At 35.6% G+C, this 20,061-nt stretch overlaps 1 protein-coding gene across 1 annotated transcript in view; it reads right to left on the reverse strand.

The window, feature by feature from the left end:
* The window catches only part of LOC128211833 (helicase POLQ-like), a 386,931-nt gene that overhangs the window by 16,642 nt on the left and 350,228 nt on the right, over positions 1–20,061 (reverse strand). The window contains exons 9-10 of the mRNA XM_052916916.1: positions 1,737–1,812; positions 433–536 (exon numbers count right to left, since the gene is read on the reverse strand). Coding sequence (XP_052772876.1) covers positions 433–536; positions 1,737–1,812 — 180 coding nt within the window. The remainder of the gene's footprint in view (positions 1–432; positions 537–1,736; positions 1,813–20,061) is intronic.

Consider the following 20,061-nt stretch of genomic DNA (forward strand, 5'->3'; position numbering starts at 1 on the left):
CAAATCTCTGTCTCATTCTCAAAGCATTTGACCACATAAGATCATAGTATAATTAAAGTTGTTGTAATGTAATGATAAAACCTTTTGTCAGTATTTCAAAAAAAAGTTGTTCTAGAGCATAATATGTACTTCAAGTAATTTCTCAAAAACAAAGAGTTGTTCTCAATTTCCATATATTTTTCCTGTACAGAATTTTGTCTTTTGTAAGTTTTTATTCAACTTATTCTATTAGAAATATGCTTTTTAAAAGAGTTAAAACATGTACGATTTTCAATAACTTGTGTTCTAAAATTAGCAGAGATTAAGATTAAGATTTGACTTAAGTATTTCCGTGAGAATGTTGTCTGGTTTCTACCCAGAAAATAGACTGGAATCTGCTTAGTGCTATCTTTACAATCAAGCTAAAATATATAAGTATGAAAAAACCCTCACCGGTCTAAAGTTGTTTGAGTAGATTTCAGCGTTCAGGAACTGTGTGATGTCCTCTATGTTGCTTAATGTGGCACTCATCCCAATAACCTGTGTGGCACCTCCTCCTGAAAACAATACTGGATAAACAATACTTGATAAACAATACTGGATAAATAATAATCTTTTATTACATTATTTAAAAGGCTTGAAGATCTCATCAGTATTTCGGGAAAGAGTGGGGCAAGTTTGTGGATTTACCTTAGCATGAAAAATAATGTGTTACATCAGATGTTTCACTTCTCATGGAGTTTAAATTTTTTCCAGATAAAATCTTAAGGCAGGGTGCAGGCAGAATGAAAATCTAAATTACTATTGTCATAAGACATTATTTAATATTCAATGTACTGATGATGCTATTAGAAATTCAAATGCATATCAGAACTATTATCATTCATTTTGTGGTATTATTTCATGCTCCGGAAAATCAGCTTATGTATATCTTAACTATAAGAGTGAAATATCATCAAACATCTAAACGAAGGGCATCAAAGACTGGTGCCACAACGTATGTGTATATATGTCCATATTTTTGTCCTAAAGAAAACAATTTAATTTTACTCATCCGTCATTGTACAAGTTCATAAAAAAAATAGACACAACATTATAAAATTATGTTTGTTCATTAAATAAGCTTTGTACTTAATAGGGTGGACAATATTGAATATGGAAGTTTAACATTGTTTCTGTTCATCTTCACCTTATTTGATCCAATTACTTATTTTCAAATATTACTTATTTACAGTTCATGTTGTGTATCACCTGTTCACTAACCATGATATTTGTGTTTATATATGTGGTTACGAAGACAATGTACCTGGTACAAGTCTTAATAAAATATCTGTTCAGTGTTTTTCTCAGTTAACTAAGAAGCAGAACTCAAGTACCCTGTAAGGCAAATATCCCTTTTGTTACAAGAAATTAAAATAGTCTATGGACTAGCTGTTTTAAAGCCATCACTGACACAAATTTTCTCAGCAATTACCTTTGAATTATTCACATACCTTTTTATTAATCAAATGAAAAGGCTTATGACTTTCAAACAAGATAATCAACAAATATTCCTTATATGGGCCTCACAAATTGTGCTGCAATTATTATGATAAAGGACCTTGTGCACCTAACAGTGAAAACTACAAGTATGTAGACACATATTTTCATGATATATGGAAGAAACAGCAAACTCAGGGATGTTTGCCTTTAAGCAATATTGATTACACTTGTTAGACAAAGTAAATAAAAACCAGAACTTGGAAACAGTGTACTACCTGCAGAGTGAAGGATTTTCAGTAGGGTGGCCTCCAGAGTTGAACCCCGACTACCCCCTTCTCCCAACATGTGCAGCTGAAATATATATAACACACAATGTTACAAACAGGCATGGTCTTCAGATAGACCCCTGACGATCTCTTTTAACATGTGCAGCTGAAATATATATATATAACACAATGTTACAAACAGGCATGGTCTCCAGATAGACACCTGACGTCCTCTTTTAACATGTGCAGCTGAAATATTTATATATATATAACACATTGTTACAAACAGGCATGGTCTCCAGATAGACCCCTGACAACCTCTTTTAACAAGTGCAGCTGAAATATATATATATATATATATATATATATATATATATAACACATTGTTACAAACAGGCATGGTCTCCAGATAGACCCCTAACAACCTCCTTTTAACATGTGCAGCATGGTTTCCAGTGAATCCTCGACTACCCCCTTCTTACATGTGCAGCGGAAACCCATACAGTATACAATTTACCAAGCATGCATGGTTTCCAGATTGGAACCTCGACTACCACCTTTTCCCAAGATATGCAGCTAAAATGCATACAATACAATACAACAAACATGGGACTTCCAATTCAGGGGATTTCTTGAATCAAGGGACAAGGGGCTTCAATCAATGGATGGAAGGACTTATATTAACAAGTGGCTACAAACTATGTGCTTGCTTAATGAACAATAAACGATACCCTGTGTTTGGAACAAGCGACTTAAATCAGCAGATGCAAAGACAAAAACTGGAGCAGACTTGTACAAATCCAAGAAATATTGAACAGTGGCTACCTCATTCCTGGTACAAACTATGTGCTTGTGTTTATCTCAACTAGCACTAGCCTGTGCTTGGGACAAGGGGCTAAAATCAACAGATGGAAGGAATAAACATAAACACTAGCTAGCTAATTCCTGGTATAAATTATGTGCTTGTGTTTTATCATAACTAGCATTAGCCTGTGCTTGAGACAAGGGGCTAAAATCATCAGATGGAAGGAATAAAATTAAACAGTGGCTACCTTTTTTCCTGGTACAAAATATGTGCTTGTTTAACTCTCAACTAGCACTAGCCTGTGCTTGGGACAAGGGGCAGCAAACAACAGATGGTAGGAATACAATTGAAGAGTAGCTTCTTAATTCCTGTTTATTCATCCTTAAGCACTAGCCTGTTCTTTGGATTAAGGGACTACAATCATCAGATGCAAGGAAAAAGACTGGAGATGGCTTGTACAAATAAAGAATGCACTGGCACTAGCCTGTGCTTAGTAAAAGGGGCAACAAACAATGCCAAACAAAGTGATAATGATTCAAATTTTCAGATTTAAAATATTCATCATTACAATAACAATTAAAACATTTTTAAAATGTATATTCTAATGTATTTTTTAAACCAATGAATATAATCACAAAGATATAATCAAGATACACAAACTTATGTGAACATATGTCAATCAAAACCCAATTCACACCATCAAAAAAGAGTAATTAAAGTCTAAGCCATCAAAGAATACTTGATGCAGGCTTACCAACTGTGAACCCAATCAAGGCTTGGGGCCATGGACATTGAAAGCTTGGGCTTGGGGTGATTCATTTGCCACTTGTAACTAATTAGTATGTTAGATTAATTTCCAGCATATAAAATGACCCTCATTATATCAAATCATTAAATCAAACTTCTTAATCAAACATCTAAATACATTAAATTATTAGAAAAGTTAACTAAAGTTTTAAAACTAATAACACTCATTAAAGAGATTTTTGATAATATCTTTGTTAATCTAATAAACATAAAGAGTTAAAATCAGCAAATTAGATGTACATAATAAACTGATCATTTGCTATTTTGAATAATATAATACAAATTTCAATCAGAAATATATTGTCAGAATATTCAATCTTTATATTTCATATGGCAAAGACCATAAGAATTTGTTTACAATATAAAGTTAGGGGCTTAAAGCTAAAAATGCAACGAATGAAAAGTGGCTACCTAATTCCTGGTACAAACTATGTGCTTGTCTTTATCTCAACTAGCACTAGCCTGTGCTTGGGACAAGGGGCTTAAATCAACATATGGAAGGAATAAAATTAAACAGTGGCTACCTTTTTCCTGGTACAAACTATGTGCTTGTTTAACTCTCAACTAGCACTAGCCTGTGTTTGGGACAAGGGGCTAAGATCAACAGATCAAAGGAACAAAATTGAATAGTGGCTACCTAATTCCTGGTACAAACTATGTGCTTGTAAAATTATAAACTAGCACTAGCCTGTGCTTGGGTTAAGGGGCTAAAATCAACAGATGGAAGGAATAAAAATAAACAGTGGCTACCTAATTCCTGGTACAAACTATGTGCTTGTGTTTATCTCAACTAGCACTAGCCTGTGCTTGGGACAAGGGGCTAAGATCAACAGATGAAAGGAACGAAATTGAATAGTGGCTACCTAATTCCTGGTACAAACTATGTGCTTGTAAAATTATAAATTAGCACTAGCCTGTGCTTGGGACAAGGGGCTTAAATCAACAGATGGAATGAATAAAAATAAACAGTGGCTACCTAATTCCTGGTACAAACTATGTGCTTGTGTTTATTGCAACTAGCACTAGCCTGTGCTTGGGACAAGGGGCTAAAATCAACAGAAGAAAGGAACAGAATTGAAAAGTGGCTACCTAATTCCTGGTACAAACTATGTGCTTGTAAAATTATCAACTAGCACTAGCCTGTGCTTGGGACAAGGGGCTTAAATCAACAGATGATAGGAATAAAAATAAACAGTGGCTACCTAATTCCTGGTACAAACTATGTGCTTGTGTTTATCTCAACTAGCACTAGCCTGTGCTTGGGACAAGGGGCTTAAATCAACAGCTGATAGGAATAAAAATAAACAGTGGCTACCTAATTCCTGGTACAAACTATGTGCTTGTGTTTATCTCAATTAGCACTAGCCTGTGCTTGGGACAAGGGGCTAAGATCAACAGATGAAAGGAACGAAATTGAAAAGAGGACATATGAAAGGAACAAAATTCAATAGTAGCTACCTAATTCCTGGGACAAACTATGTGCTTGTGTTTATCTCAATTAGCACTAGCCTGTGCTTGGGACAAGGGGCTAAGATCAACAGATGAAAGGAACGAAATTGAATAGTGGCTACCTCATTCCTGGTACAAACTATGTGCTTGTAAAATTATAAATTAGCACTAGCCTGTGCTTGGGACAAGGGGCTTAAATCAACAGATGGAATGAATAAAAATAAACAGTGGCTACCTAATTCCTGGTACAAACTATGTGCTTGTGTTTATTGCAACAAGCACTAGCCTGTGCTTGGGACAAGGGGCTAAAATCAACAGAAGAAAGGAACAGAATTGAAAAGTGGCTACCTAATTCCTGGTACAAACTATGTGCTTGTAAAATTATCAACTAGCACTAGCCTGTGCTTGGGACAAGGGGCTTAAATCAACAGATGATAGTAATAAAAATAAACAGTGGCTACCTAATTCCTGGTACAAACTATGTGCTTGTAAAATTATCAACTAGCACTAGCCTGTGCTTGGGACAAGGGGCTTAAATCAACAGATGATAGGAATAAAAATAAACAGTGGCTACCTAATTCCTGGTACAAACTATGTGCTTGTGTTTATCTCAATTAGCACTAGCCTGTGATTGGGACAAGGGGCTAAGATCAACAGATGAAAGGAACGAAATTGAAAAGTGGACAGATGAAAGGAACAAAATTGAATAGTGGCTACCTAATTCCTGGTACAAACTATGTGCTTGTAAAATTATCAACTAGCACTAGCCTGTGCTTGGGACAAGGGGCTTAAATCAACAGATGGAAGGAATAAAAATAAACAGTGGCTACCTAATTCCTGGTACAAACTATGTGCTTGTGTTTATCTCAACTAGCACTAGCCTGTGCTTGGGACAAGGGGCTAAGATCAACAGATGAAAGGAACGAAATTGAAAAGTGGACAGATGAAAGGAACAAAATTGAATAGTGGCTACCTAATTCCTGGTACAAACTATGTGCTTGTAAAATTATCAACTAGCACTAGCCTGTGCTTGGGACAAGGGGCTTAAATCAACAGATGGAAGGAATAAAAATAAACAGTGGCTACCTAATTCCTGGTAAAAACTATGTGCTTGTGTTTATCTCAACTAGCACTAGCCTGTGCTTGGGACAAGGGGCTTTAAATCAACATATGGAAGAAATAAACATATACACTGGCTACCTTTTTCCTGGTACAAACTATGTGCTTGTTTAACTCTCAACTAGCACTAGCCTGTGCTTGGGACAAGGGGCTAAGATCAACAGATGAAAGGAACCAAATTGAACAGTGGCTACCTAGTTCCTGGTACAAACTATGTGCTTGTAAAATTATAAACTAGCACTAGCCTGTGCTTGGGACAAGGGGCTGCAAACAACAGATGGAAGGAATACAATTGAATAGTAGCTTCTTAATTCCTGTTTATTCATCCTTAAGCACTAGCCTGTTCTTTGGATTAAGGGACTACAATCATCAGATGCAAGGAAAAAGACTGGAGATGGCTTGTACAAATGAAGAATGCACTGGCACTAGCCTGTGCTTAGTAAAAGGGCAACAAACAATGCCAAACAAAGTGATAATGATTCAAATTTTCTGACAATAAATTTTCAGATTTAAAATATTCATCATTACAATAACAATTAAAACATTTTTAAAATGTATATTTTAATGTATTTTTTAAACCAATGAATATAATCACAAAGATATAATCAAGATACACAAACTTATGTGAACATATGTCAATCAAAACCCAATTCACACCATCAAAAAAGAGTAATTAAAGTCTAAGCCATCAAAGAATACTTGATGCAGGCTTACCAACTGTGAACCCAATCAAGGCTTGGGACCATGGACATTGAAAGCTTGGGCTTGGGGTGATTCATTTGCCACTTGTAACTAATTAGTATGTCAGATTAATTTCCAGCATATAAAATGACCCTCAGTATATCAAATCATTAAATCAAACTTCTTAATCAAACATCTAAATACATTAAATTATTAGAAAAGTGAACTAAAGTTTTAAAACTAATAACACTCATTAAAGAGATTTTTGATAATATCTTTGTTAATCTAATAAACATAAAGAGTTAAAATCAGCAATTTAGATGTGCATAATAAACTGATCATTTGCTATTTTAAATAATATAATACAAATTTCAATCAGAAATATATTGTCAGAATATTCAATCTTTATATATCATATGGCAAAGACCATAAGAATTTGTTTACAATATAAAGTTAGGGGCTTAAAGCTAAAAATGCAACGAATGAAAAGTGGCTACCTAATTCCTGGTACAAACTATGTGCTTGTCTTTATCTCAACTAGCACTAGCCTGTGCTTGGGACAAGGGGCTTAAATCAACATATGGAAGGAATAAAATTAAACAGTGGCTACCTTTTTCCTGGTACAAACTATGTGCTTGTTTAACTCTCAACTAGCACTAGCCTGTGCTTGGGACAAGGAGCTAAGATCAACAGATCAAAGGAACAAAATTGAATAGTGGCTACCTAATTCCTGGTACAAACTATGTGCTTGTAAAAATATAAACTAGCACTAGCCTGTGCTTGGGACAAGGGGCTTAAATCAACAGATGGAAGGAATAAAAATAAACAATGGCTACCTAATTCCTGGTACAAACTATGTGCTTGTGTTTATCTCAACTAGCACTAGCCTGTGCTTGGGACAAGGGGCTAAGATCAACAGATGAAAGGAACGAAATTGAATAGTGGCTACCTAATTCCTGGTACAAACTATGTGCTTGTAAAATTATAAATTAGCACTAGCCTGTGCTTGGGAAAAGAGGCTTAAATCAACAGATGGAAGGAATAAAAATAAACAGTGGCTACCTAATTCCTGGTACAAACTATGTGCTTGTAAAATTATCAACTAGCACTAGCCTGTGCTTGGGACAAGGGGCTTAAATCAACAGATGGAAGGAATAAAAATAAACAGTGGCTACCTAATTACTGGTACAAACTATGTGCTTGTGTTTATTGCAACTAGCACTAGCCTGTGCTTGGGACAAGGGGCTATAATCAACAGAAGAAAGGAACAGAATTGAAAAGTGGCTACCTAATTCCTGGTACAAACTATGTGCTTGTAAAATTATCAACTAGCACTAGCCTGTGCTTGGGACAAGGGGCTTAAATCAACAGATGGAAGGAATAAAAATAAACAGTGGCTACCTAATTCCTGGTACAAACTATGTGCTTGTGTTTATTGCAACTAGCACTAGCCTGTGCTTGGGACAAGGGGCTATAATCAACAGAAGAAAGGAACAGAATTGAAAAGTGGCTACCTAATTCCTGGTACAAACTATGTGCTTGTAAAATTATCAACTAGCACTAGCCTGTGCTTGGGACAAGGGGCTTAAATCAACAGATGGAAGGAATAAAAATAAACAGTGGCTTCCTAATTCCTGGTACAAACTATGTGCTTGTGTTTATCTCAACTAGCACTAGCCTGTGCTTGGGACAAGGGGCTAAGATCAACAGATGAAAGGAACGAAATTGAAAAGTGGACAGATGAAAGGAACAAAATTGAATAGTGGCTACCTAATTCCTGGTACAAACTATGTGCTTGTAAAATTATCAACTAGCACTAGCCTGTGCTTGGGACAAGGGGCTTAAATCAACAGATGGAAGGAATAAAAATAAACAGTGGCTACCTAATTCCTGGTACAAACTATGTGCTTGTGTTTATCTCAACTAGCACTAGCCTGTGCTTGGGACAAGGGGCTTTAAATCAACATATGGAAGAAATAAACATATACACTGGCTACCTTTTTCCTGGTACAAACTATGTGCTTGTTTAACTCTCAACTAGCACTAGCCTGTGCTTGGGACAAGGGGCTAAGATCAACAGATGAAAGGAACCAAATTGAACAGTGGCTACCTAGTTCCTGGTACAAACTATGTGCTTGTAAAATTATAAACTAGCACTAGCCTGTGCTTGGGACAAGGGGCTGCAAACAACAGATGGAAGGAATACAATTGAATAGTAGCTTCTTAATTCCTGTTTATTCATCCTTAAGCACTAGCCTGTTCTTTGGATTAAGGGACTACAATCATCAGATGCAAGGAAAAAGACTGGAGATGGCTTGTACAAATGAAGAATGCACTGGCACTAGCCTGTGCTTAGTAAAAGGGGCAACAAACAATGCCAAACAAAGTGATAATGATTCAAATTTTCTGACAATAAATTTTCAGATTTAAAATATTCATCATTACAATAACAATTAAAACATTTTTAAAATGTATATTTTAATGTATTTTTTAAACCAATGAATATAATCACAAAGATATAATCAAGATACACAAACTTATGTGAACATATGTCAATCAAAACCCAATTCACACCATCAAAAAAGAGTAATTAAAGTCTAAGCCATCAAAGAATACTTGATGCAGGCTTACCAACTGTGAACCCAATCAAGGCTTGGGACCATGGACATTGAAAGCTTGGGCTTGCTGTGATTCATTTGCCACTTGTAACTAATTAGTATGTCAGATTAATTTCCAGCATATAAAATGACCCTCATTATATCAAATCATTAAATCAAACTTCTTAATCAAACATCTAAATACATTAAATTATTAGAAAAGTGAACTAAAGTTTTAAAACTAATAACACTCATTAAAGAGATTTTTGATAATATCTTTGTTAATCTAATAAACATAAAGAGTTAAAATCAGCAATTTAGATGTGCATAATAAACTGATCATTTGCTATTTTAAATAATATAATACAAATTTCAATCAGAAATATATTGTCAGAATATTCAATCTTTATATTTCATATGGCAAAGACCATAAGAATTTCTTTACAATATAAAGTTAGGGGCTTAAAGCTAAAAATGCAACGAATGAAAAGTGGCTACCTAATTCCTGGTACAAACTATGTGCTTGTCTTTATCTCAACTAGCACTAGCCTGTGCTTGGGACAAGGAGCTTAAATCAACATATGGAAGGAATAAAATTAAACAGTGGCTACCTTTTTCCTGGTACAAACTATGTGCTTGATTAACTCTCAACTAGCACTAGCCTGTGCTTGGGACAAGGGGCTAAGATCAACAGATCAAAGGAACAAAATTGAATAGTGGCTACCTAATTCCTGGTACAAACTATGTGCTTGTAAAAATATAAACTAGCACTAGCCTGTGCTTGGGACAAGGGGCTAAAATCAACAGATGGAAGGAATAAAAATAAACAGTGGCTACCTAATTCCTGGTACAAACTATGTGCTTGTAAAATTATAAACTAGCACTAGCCTGTGCTTGGGACAAGGGGCTTAAATCAACAGATGAAAGGAATAAAAATAAACAGTGGCTACCTAATTCCTGGTACAAACTATGTGCTTGTGTTTATTGCAACTAGCACTAGCCTGTGCTTGGGACAAGGGGCTAAAATCAACAGAAGAAAGGAACAGAATTGAAAAGTGGCTACCTAATTCCTGGTACAAACTATGTGCTTGTAAAATTATCAACTAGCACTAGCCTGTGCTTGGGACAAGGGGCTTAAATCAACAGATGGAAGGAATAAAAATAAACAGTGGCTACCTAATTCCTGGTACAAACTATGTGCTTGTGTTTATCTCAACTAGCACTAGCCTGTGCTTGGGACAAGGGGCTTAAATCAACAGATGGAAGGAATAAAAATAAACAGTGGCTACCTAATTCCTGGTACAAACTATGTGCTTGTGTTTATCTCAACTAGCACTAGCCTGTGCTTGGGACAAGGGGCTAAGATCAACAGATGAAAGGAACGAAATTGAAAAGTGGACAGATGAAAGGAACAAAATTGAATATTGGCTACCTAATTCCTGGTACAAACTATGTGCTTGTAAAATTATCAACTAGCACTAGCCTGTGCTTGGGACAAGGGGCTTAAATCAACAGATGGAAGGAATAAAAATAAACAGTGGCTACCTAATTCCTGGTACAAACTATGTGCTTGTGTTTATCTCAACTAGCACTAGCCTGTGCTTGGGACAAGGGGCTTTAAATCAACATATGGAAGAAATAAAAATATACACTGGCTACCTTTTTCCTGGTACAAACTATGTGCTTGTTTAACTCTCAACTAGCACTAGCCTGTGCTTGGGACAAGGGGCTAAGATCAACAGATGAAAGGAACAAAATTGAACAGTGGCTACCTAGTTCCTGGAACAAACTATGTGCTTGTAAAATTATAAACTAGCACTAGCCTGTGCTTGGGACAAGGGGCTGCAAACAACAGATGGAAGGAATACAATTGAATAGTAGCTTCTTAATTCCTGTTTATTCATCCTTAAGCACTAGCCTGTTCTTTGGATTAAGGGACTACAATCATCAGATGCAAGGAAAAAGACTGGAGATGGCTTGTACAAATGAAGAATGCACTGGCACTAGCCTGTGCTTAGTAAAAGGGGCAACAAACAATGCCAAACAAAGTGATAATGATTCAAATTTTCTGACAATAAATTTTCAGATTTAAAATATTCATCATTACAATAACAATTAAAACATTTTTAAAATGTATATTTTAATGTATTTTTTAAACCAATGAATATAATCACAAAGATATAATCAAGACACACAAACTTATGTGAACATATGTCAATCAAAACCCAATTCACACCATCAAAAAAGAGTAATTAAAGTCTAAGCCATCAAAGAATACTTGATGCAGGCTTACCAACTGTGAACCCAATCAAGGCTTGGGACCATGGACATTGAAAGCTTGGGCTTGGGGTGATTCATTTGCCACTTGTAACTAATTAGTATGTCAGATTAATTTCCAGCATATAAAATGACCCTCAGTATATCAAATCATTAAATCAAACTTCTTAATCAAACATCTAAATACATTAAATTATTAGAAAAGTGAACTAAAGTTTTAAAACTAATAACACTCATTAAAGAGATTTTTGATAATATCTTTGTTAATCTAATAAACATAAAGAGTTAAAATCAGCAATTTAGATGTGCATAATAAACTGATCATTTGCTATTTTAAATAATATAATACAAATTTCAATCAGAAATATATTGTCAGAATATTCAATCTTTATATTTCATATGGCAAAGACCATAAGAATTTGTTTACAATATAAAGTTAGGGGCTTAAAGCTAAAAATGCAACGAATGAAAAGTGGCTACCTAATTCCTGGTACAAACTATGTGCTTGTCTTTATCTCAACTAGCACTAGCCTGTGCTTGGGACAAGGGGCTTAAATCAACATATGGAAGGAATAAAATTAAACAGTGGCTACCTTTTTCCTGGTACAAACTATGTGCTTGTTTAACTCTCAACTAGCACTAGCCTGTGCTTGGGACAAGGGGCTAAGATCAACAGATCAAAGGAACAAAATTGAATAGTGGCTACCTAATTCCTGGTACAAACTATGTGCTTGTAAAAATATAAACTAGCACTAGCCTGTGCTTGGGACAAGGGGCTAAAATCAACAGATGGAAGGAATAAAAATAAACAGTGGCTACCTAATTCCTGGTACAAACTATGTGCTTGTGTTTATCTCAACTAGCACTAGCCTGTGCTTGGGACAAGGGGCTAAGATCAACAGATGGAAGGAACGAAATTGAATAGTGGCTACCTAATTCCTAGTACAAACTATGTGCTTGTAAAATTATAAACTAGCACTAGCCTGTGCTTGGGGCAAGGGGCTTAAATCAACAGATGGAATGAATAAAAATAAACAGTGGCTACCTAATTCCTGGTACAAACTATGTGCTTGTGTTTATTGCAACTAGCACTAGCCTGTGCTTGGGACAAGGGGCTAAAATCAACAAAAGAAAGGAACAGAATTGAAAAGTGGCTACCTAATTCCTGGTACAAACTATGTGCTGGTAAAATTATCAACTAGCACTAGCCTGTGCTTGGGACAAGGGGCTTAAATCAACAGATGATAGGAATAAAAATAAACAGTGGCTACCTAATTCCTGGTACAAACTATGTGCTTGTAAAATTATCAACTAGCACTAGCCTGTGCTTGGGACAAGGGGCTTTAATCAACAGATGATAGGAATAAAAATAAACAGTGGCTACCTAATTCCTGGTACAAACTATGTGCTTGTGTTTATCTCAATTAGCACTAGCCTGTGCTTGGGACAAGGGGTTAAGATCAACAGATGAAAGGAACGAAATTGAAAAGTGGACAGATGAAAGGAACAAAATTGAATAGTGGCTACCTAATTCCTGGTACAAACTATGTGCTTGTAAAATTATCAACTAGCACTAGCCTGTGCTTTGGACAAGGGGCTTAAATCAACAGATGGAAGGAATAAAAATAAACAGTGGCTACCTAATTCCTGGTACAAACTATGTGCTTGTGTTTATCTCAACTAGCACTAGCCTGTGCTTGGGACAAGGGGCTTAGATCAAAAGATAAAAGGAACGAAATTGAAAAGTGGACAGATAAAAGGAACAAAATTAAATAGTGGCTACCTAATTCCTGGTACAAACTATGTGCTTGTAAAATTATCAACTAGCACTAGCCTGTGCTTGGGACAAGGGGCTTAAATCAACAGATGGAAGGAATAAAAATAAACAGTGGCTACCTAATTCCTGGTACAAACTATGTGCTTGTGTTCATCTCAACTAGCACTAGCCTGTGCTTGGGACAAGGGGCTTTAAATCAACATATGGAAGAAATAAACATATACACTGGCTACCTTTTTCCTGGTACAAACTATGTGCTTGTTTAACTCTCAACTAGCACTAGCCTGTGCTTGGGACAAGGGGCTAAGATCAACAGATGAAAGGAACCAAATTGAACAGTGGCTACCTAGTTCCTGGTACAAACTATGTGCTTGTAAAATTATAAACTAGCACTAGCCTGTGCTTGGGACAAGGGGCTGCAAACAACAGATGGAAGGAATACAATTGAATAGTAGCTTCTTAATTCCTGTTTATTCATCCTTAAGCACTAGCCTGTTCTTTGGATTAAGGGACTACAATCATCAGATGCAAGGAAAAAGACTGGAGATGGCTTGTACAAATGAAGAATGCACTGGCACTAGCCTGTGCTTAGTAAAAGGGGCAACAAACAATGCCAAACAAAGTGATAATGATTCAAATTTTCTGACAATAAATTTTCAGATTTAAAATATTCATCATTACAATAACAATAAAAACATTTTTAAAATGTATATTTTAATGTATTTTTTAAACCAATGAATATAATCACAAAGATATAATCAAGATACACAAACTTATGTGAACATATGTCAATCAAAACCCAATTCACACCATCAAAAAAGAGTAATTAAAGTCTAAGCCATCAAAGAATACTTGATGCAGGCTTACCAACTGTGAACCCAATCAAGGCTTGGGACCATGGACATTGAAAGCTTGGGCTTGGGGTGATTCATTTGCCACTGGTAACTAATTAGTATGTCAGATTAATTTCCAGCATATAAAATGACCCTCAGTATATCAAATCATTAAATCAAACTTCTTAATCAAACATCTAAATACATTAAATTATTAGAAAAGTGAACTAAAATTTTAAAACTAATAACACTCATTAAAGAGATTTTTGATAATATCTTTGTTAATCTAATAAACATAAAGAGTTAAAATCAGCAATTTAGATGTGCATAATAAACTGATCATTTGCTATTTTAAATAATATAATACAAATTTCAATCAGAAATATATTGTCAGAATATTCAATCTTTATATATCATATGGCAAAGACCATAAGAATTTGTTTACAATATAAAGTTAGGGGCTTAAAGCTAAAAATGCAACGAATGAAAAGTGGCTACCTAATTCCTGGTACAAACTATGTGCTTGTCTTTATCTCAACTAGCACTAGCCTGTGCTTGGGACAAGGGGCTTAAATCAACATATGGAAGGAATAAAATTAAACAGTGGCTACCTTTTTCCTGGTACAAACTATGTGCTTGTTTAACTCTCAACTAGCACTAGCCTGTGCTTGGGACAAGGAGCTAAGATCAACAGATCAAAGGAACAAAATTGAATAGTGGCTACCTAATTCCTGGTACAAACTATGTGCTTGTAAAAATATAAACTAGCACTAGCCTGTGCTTGGGACAAGGGGCTTAAATCAACAGATGGAAGGAATAAAAATAAACAATGGCTACCTAATTCCTGGTACAAACTATGTGCTTGTGTTTATCTCAACTAGCACTAGCCTGTGCTTGGGACAAGGGGCTAAGATCAACAGATGAAAGGAACGAAATTGAATAGTGGCTACCTAATTCCTGGTACAAACTATGTGCTTGTAAAATTATAAATTAGCACTAGCCTGTGCTTGGGAAAAGGGGCTTAAATCAACAGATGGAAGGAATAAAAATAAACAGTGGCTACCTAATTCCTGGTACAAACTATGTGCTTGTAAAATAATAAATTAGCACTAGCCTGTGCTTGGGACAAGGGGCTTAAATCAACAGATGGAAGGAATAAAAATAAACAGTGGCTACCTAATTACTGGTACAAACTATGTGCTTGTGTTTATTGCAACTAGCACTAGCCTGTGCTTGGGACAAGGGGCTATAATCAACAGAAGAAAGGAACAGAATTGAAAAGTGGCTACCTAATTCCTGGTACAAACTATGTGCTTGTAAAATTATCAACTAGCACTAGCCTGTGCTTGGGACAAGGGGCTTAAATCAACAGATGGAAGGAATAAAAATAAACAGTGGCTACCTAATTCCTGGTACAAACTATGTGCTTGTGTTTATTGCAACTAGCACTAGCCTGTGCTTGGGACAAGGGGCTATAATCAACAGAAGAAAGGAACAGAATTGAAAAGTGGCTACCTAATTCCTGGTACAAACTATGTGCTTGTAAAATTATCAACTAGCACTAGCCTGTGCTTGGGACAAGGGGCTTAAATCAACAGATGGAAGGAATAAAAATAAACAGTGGCTTCCTAATTCCTGGTACAAACTATGTGCTTGTGTTTATCTCAACTAGCACTAGCCTGTGCTTGGGACAAGGGGCTAAGATCAACAGATGAAAGGAACGAAATTGAAAAGTGGACAGATGAAAGGAACAAAATTGAATAGTGGCTACCTAATTCCTGGTACAAACTATGTGCTTGTAAAATTATCAACTAGCACTAGCCTGTGCTTGGGACAAGGGGCTTAAATCAACAGATGGAAGGAATAAAAATAAACAGTGGCTACCTAATTCCTGGTACAAACTATGTGCTTGTGTTTATCTCAACTAGCACTAGCCTGTGCTTGGGACAAGGGGCTTTAAATCAACATATGGAAGAAATAAACATATACACTGGCTACCTTTTTCCTGGTACAAACTATGTGCTTGTTTAACTCTCAACTAGCACTAGCCTGTGCTTGGGACAAGGGGCTAAGATCAACAGATGAAAGGAACCAAATTGAACAGTGGCTACCTAGTTCCTGGTACAAACTATGTGCTTGTAAAATTATAAACTAGCACTAGCCTGTGCTTGGGACAAGGGGCTGCAAACAACAGATGGAAGGAATACAATTGAATAGTAGCTTCTTAATTCCTGTTTATTCATCCTTAAGCACTAGCCTGTTCTTTGGATTAAGGGACTACAATCATCAGATGCAAGGAAAAAGACTGGAGATGGCTTGTACAAATGAAGAATGCACTGGCACTAGCCTGTGCTTAGTAAAAGGGGCAACAAACAATGCCAAACAAAGTGATAATGATTCAAATTTTCTGACAATAAATTTTCAGATTTAAAATATTCATCATTACAATAACAATTAAAACATTTTTAAAATGTATATTTTAATGTATTTTTTAAACCAATGAATATAATCACAAAGATATAATCAAGATACACAAACTTATGTGAACATATGTCAATCAAAACCCAATTCACACCATCAAAAAAGAGTAATTAAAGTCTAAGCCATCAAAGAATACTTGATGCAGGCTTACCAACTGTGAACCCAATCAAGGCTTGGGACCATGGACATTGAAAGCTTGGGCTTGCTGTGATTCATTTGCCACTTGTAACTAATTAGTATGTCAGATTAATTTCCAGCATATAAAATGACCCTCATTATATCAAATCATTAAATCAAACTTCTTAATCAAACATCTAAATACATTAAATTATTAGAAAAGTGAACTAAAGTTTTAAAACTAATAACACTCATTAAAGAGATTTTTGATAATATCTTTGTTAATCTAATAAACATAAAGAGTTAAAATCAGCAATTTAGATGTGCATAATAAACTGATCATTTGCTATTTTAAATAATATAATACAAATTTCAATCAGAAATATATTGTCAGAATATTCAATCTTTATATTTCATATGGCAAAGACCATAAGAATTTCTTTACAATATAAAGTTAGGGGCTTAAAGCTAAAAATGCAACGAATGAAAAGTGGCTACCTAATTCCTGGTACAAACTATGTGCTTGTCTTTATCTCAACTAGCACTAGCCTGTGCTTGGGACAAGGAGCTTAAATCAACATATGGAAGGAATAAAATTAAACAGTGGCTACCTTTTTCCTGGTACAAAACTATGTGCTTGATTAACTCTCAACTAGCACTAGCCTGTGCTTGGGACAAGGGGCTAAGATCAACAGATCAAAGGAACAAAATTGAATAGTGGCTACCTAATTCCTGGTACAAACTATGTGCTTGTAAAAATATAAACTAGCACTAGCCTGTGCTTAGGACAAGGGGCTAAAATCAACAGATGGAAGGAATAAAAATAAACAGTGGCTACCTAATTCCTGGTACAAACTATGTGCTTGTAAAATTATAAACTAGCACTAGCCTGTGCTTGGGACAAGGGGCTAAAATCAACAGATGGAAGGAATAAAAATAAACAGTGGCTACCTAATTCCTGGTACAAACTATGTGCTTGTGTTTATTGCAACTAGCACTAGCCTGTGCTTGGGACAAGGGGCTAAAATCAACAGAAGAAAGGAACAGAATTGAAAAGTGGCTACCTAATTCCTGGTACAAACTATGTGCTTGTAAAATTATCAACTAGCACTAGCCTGTGCTTGGGACAAGGGGCTTAAATCAACAGATGGAAGGAATAAAAATAAACAGTGGCTACCTAATTCCTGGTACAAACTATGTGCTTGTGTTTATCTCAACTAGCACTAGCCTGTGCTTGGGACAAGGGGCTAAAATCAACAGATGGAAGGAATAAAAATAAACAGTGGCTACCTAATTCCTGGTACAAACTATGTGCTTGTGTTTATCTCAACTAGCACTAGCCTGTGCTTGGGACAAGGGGCTAAGATCAACAGATGAAAGGAACGAAATTGAAAAGTGGACAGATGAAAGGAACAAAATTGAATATTGGCTACCTAATTCCTGGTACAAACTATGTGCTTGTAAAATTATCAACTAGCACTAGCCTGTGCTTGGGACAAGGGGCTTAAATCAACAGATGGAAGGAATAAAAATAAACAGTGGCTACCTAATTCCTGGTACAAACTATGTGCTTGTGTTTATCTCAACTAGCACTAGCCTGTGCTTGGGACAAGGGGCTTTAAATCAACATATGGAAGAAATAAAAATATACACTGGCTACCTTTTTCCTGGTACAAACTATGTGCTTGTTTAACTCTCAACTAGCACTAGCCTGTGCTTGGGACAAGGGGCTAAGATCAACAGATGAAAGGAACAAAATTGAACAGTGGCTACCTAGTTCCTGGAACAAACTATGTGCTTGTAAAATTATAAACTAGCACTAGCCTGTGCTTGGGACAAGGGGCTGCAAACAACAGATGGAAGGAATACAATTGAATAGTAGCTTCTTAATTCCTGTTTATTCATCCTTAAGCACTAGCCTGTTCTTTGGATTAAGGGACTACAATCATCAGATGCAAGGAAAAAGACTGGAGATGGCTTGTACAAATGAAGAATGCACTGGCACTAGCCTGTGCTTAGTAAAAGGGGCAACAAACAATGCCAAACAAAGTGATAATGATTCAAATTTTCTGACAATAAATTTTCAGATTTAAAATATTCATCATTACAATAACAATTAAAACATTTTTAAAATGTATATTTTAATGTATTTTTTAAACCAATGAATATAATCACAAAGATATAATCAAGACACACAAACTTATGTGAACATATGTCAATCAAAACCCAATTCACACCATCAAAAAAGAGTAATTAAAGTCTAAGCCATCAAAGAATACTTGATGCAGGCTTACCAACTGTGAACTCAATCAAGGCTTGGGACCATGGACATTGAAAGCTTGGGCTTGGGGTGATTCATTTGCCACTTGTAACTAATTAGTATGTCAGATTAATTTCCAGCATATAAAATGACCCTCAGTATATCAAATCATTAAATCAAACTTCTTAATCAAACATCTAAATACATTAAATTATTAGAAAAGTGAACTAAAGTTTTAAAACTAATAACACTCATTAAAGAGATTTTTGATAATATCTTTGTTAATCTAATAAACATAAAGAGTTAAAATCAGCAATTTAGATGTGCATAATAAACTGATCATTTGCTATTTTAAATAATATAATACAAATTTCAATCAGAAATATATTGTCAGAATATTCAATCTTTATATTTCATATGGCAAAGACCATAAGAATTTGTTTACAATATAAAGTTAGGGGCTTAAAGCTAAAAATGCAACGAATGAAAAGTGGCTACCTAATTCCTGGTACAAACTATGTGCTTGTCTTTATCTCAACTAGCACTAGCCTGTGCTTGGGACAAGGGGCTTAAATCAACATATGGAAGGAATAAAATTAAACAGTGGCTACCTTTTTCCTGGTACAAACTATGTGCTTGTTTAACTCTCAACTAGCACTAGCCTGTGCTTGGGACAAGGGGCTAAGATCAACAGATCAAAGGAACAAAATTGAATAGTGGCTACCTAATTCCTGGTACAAACTATGTGCTTGTAAAAATATAAACTAGCACTAGCCTGTGCTTGGGACAAGGGGCTAAAATCAACAGATGGAAGGAATAAAAATAAACAGTGGCTACCTAATTCCTGGTACAAACTATGTGCTTGTGTTTATCTCAACTAGCACTAGCCTGTGCTTGGGACAAGGGGCTAAGATCAACAGATGGAAGGAACGAAATTGAATAGTGGCTACCTAATTCCTAGTACAAACTATGTGCTTGTAAAATTATAAACTAGCACTAGCCTGTGCTTGGGACAAGGGGCTTAAATCAACAGATGGAATGAATAAAAATAAACAGTGGCTACCTAATTCCTGGTACAAACTATGTGCTTGTGTTTATTGCAACTAGCACTAGCCTGTGCTTGGGACAAGG

This window comes from Mya arenaria, chromosome 12 (assembly GCF_026914265.1).
Source record: "Mya arenaria isolate MELC-2E11 chromosome 12, ASM2691426v1".
Classification (NCBI taxonomy): Eukaryota; Metazoa; Mollusca; class Bivalvia; order Myida; family Myidae; genus Mya; species Mya arenaria.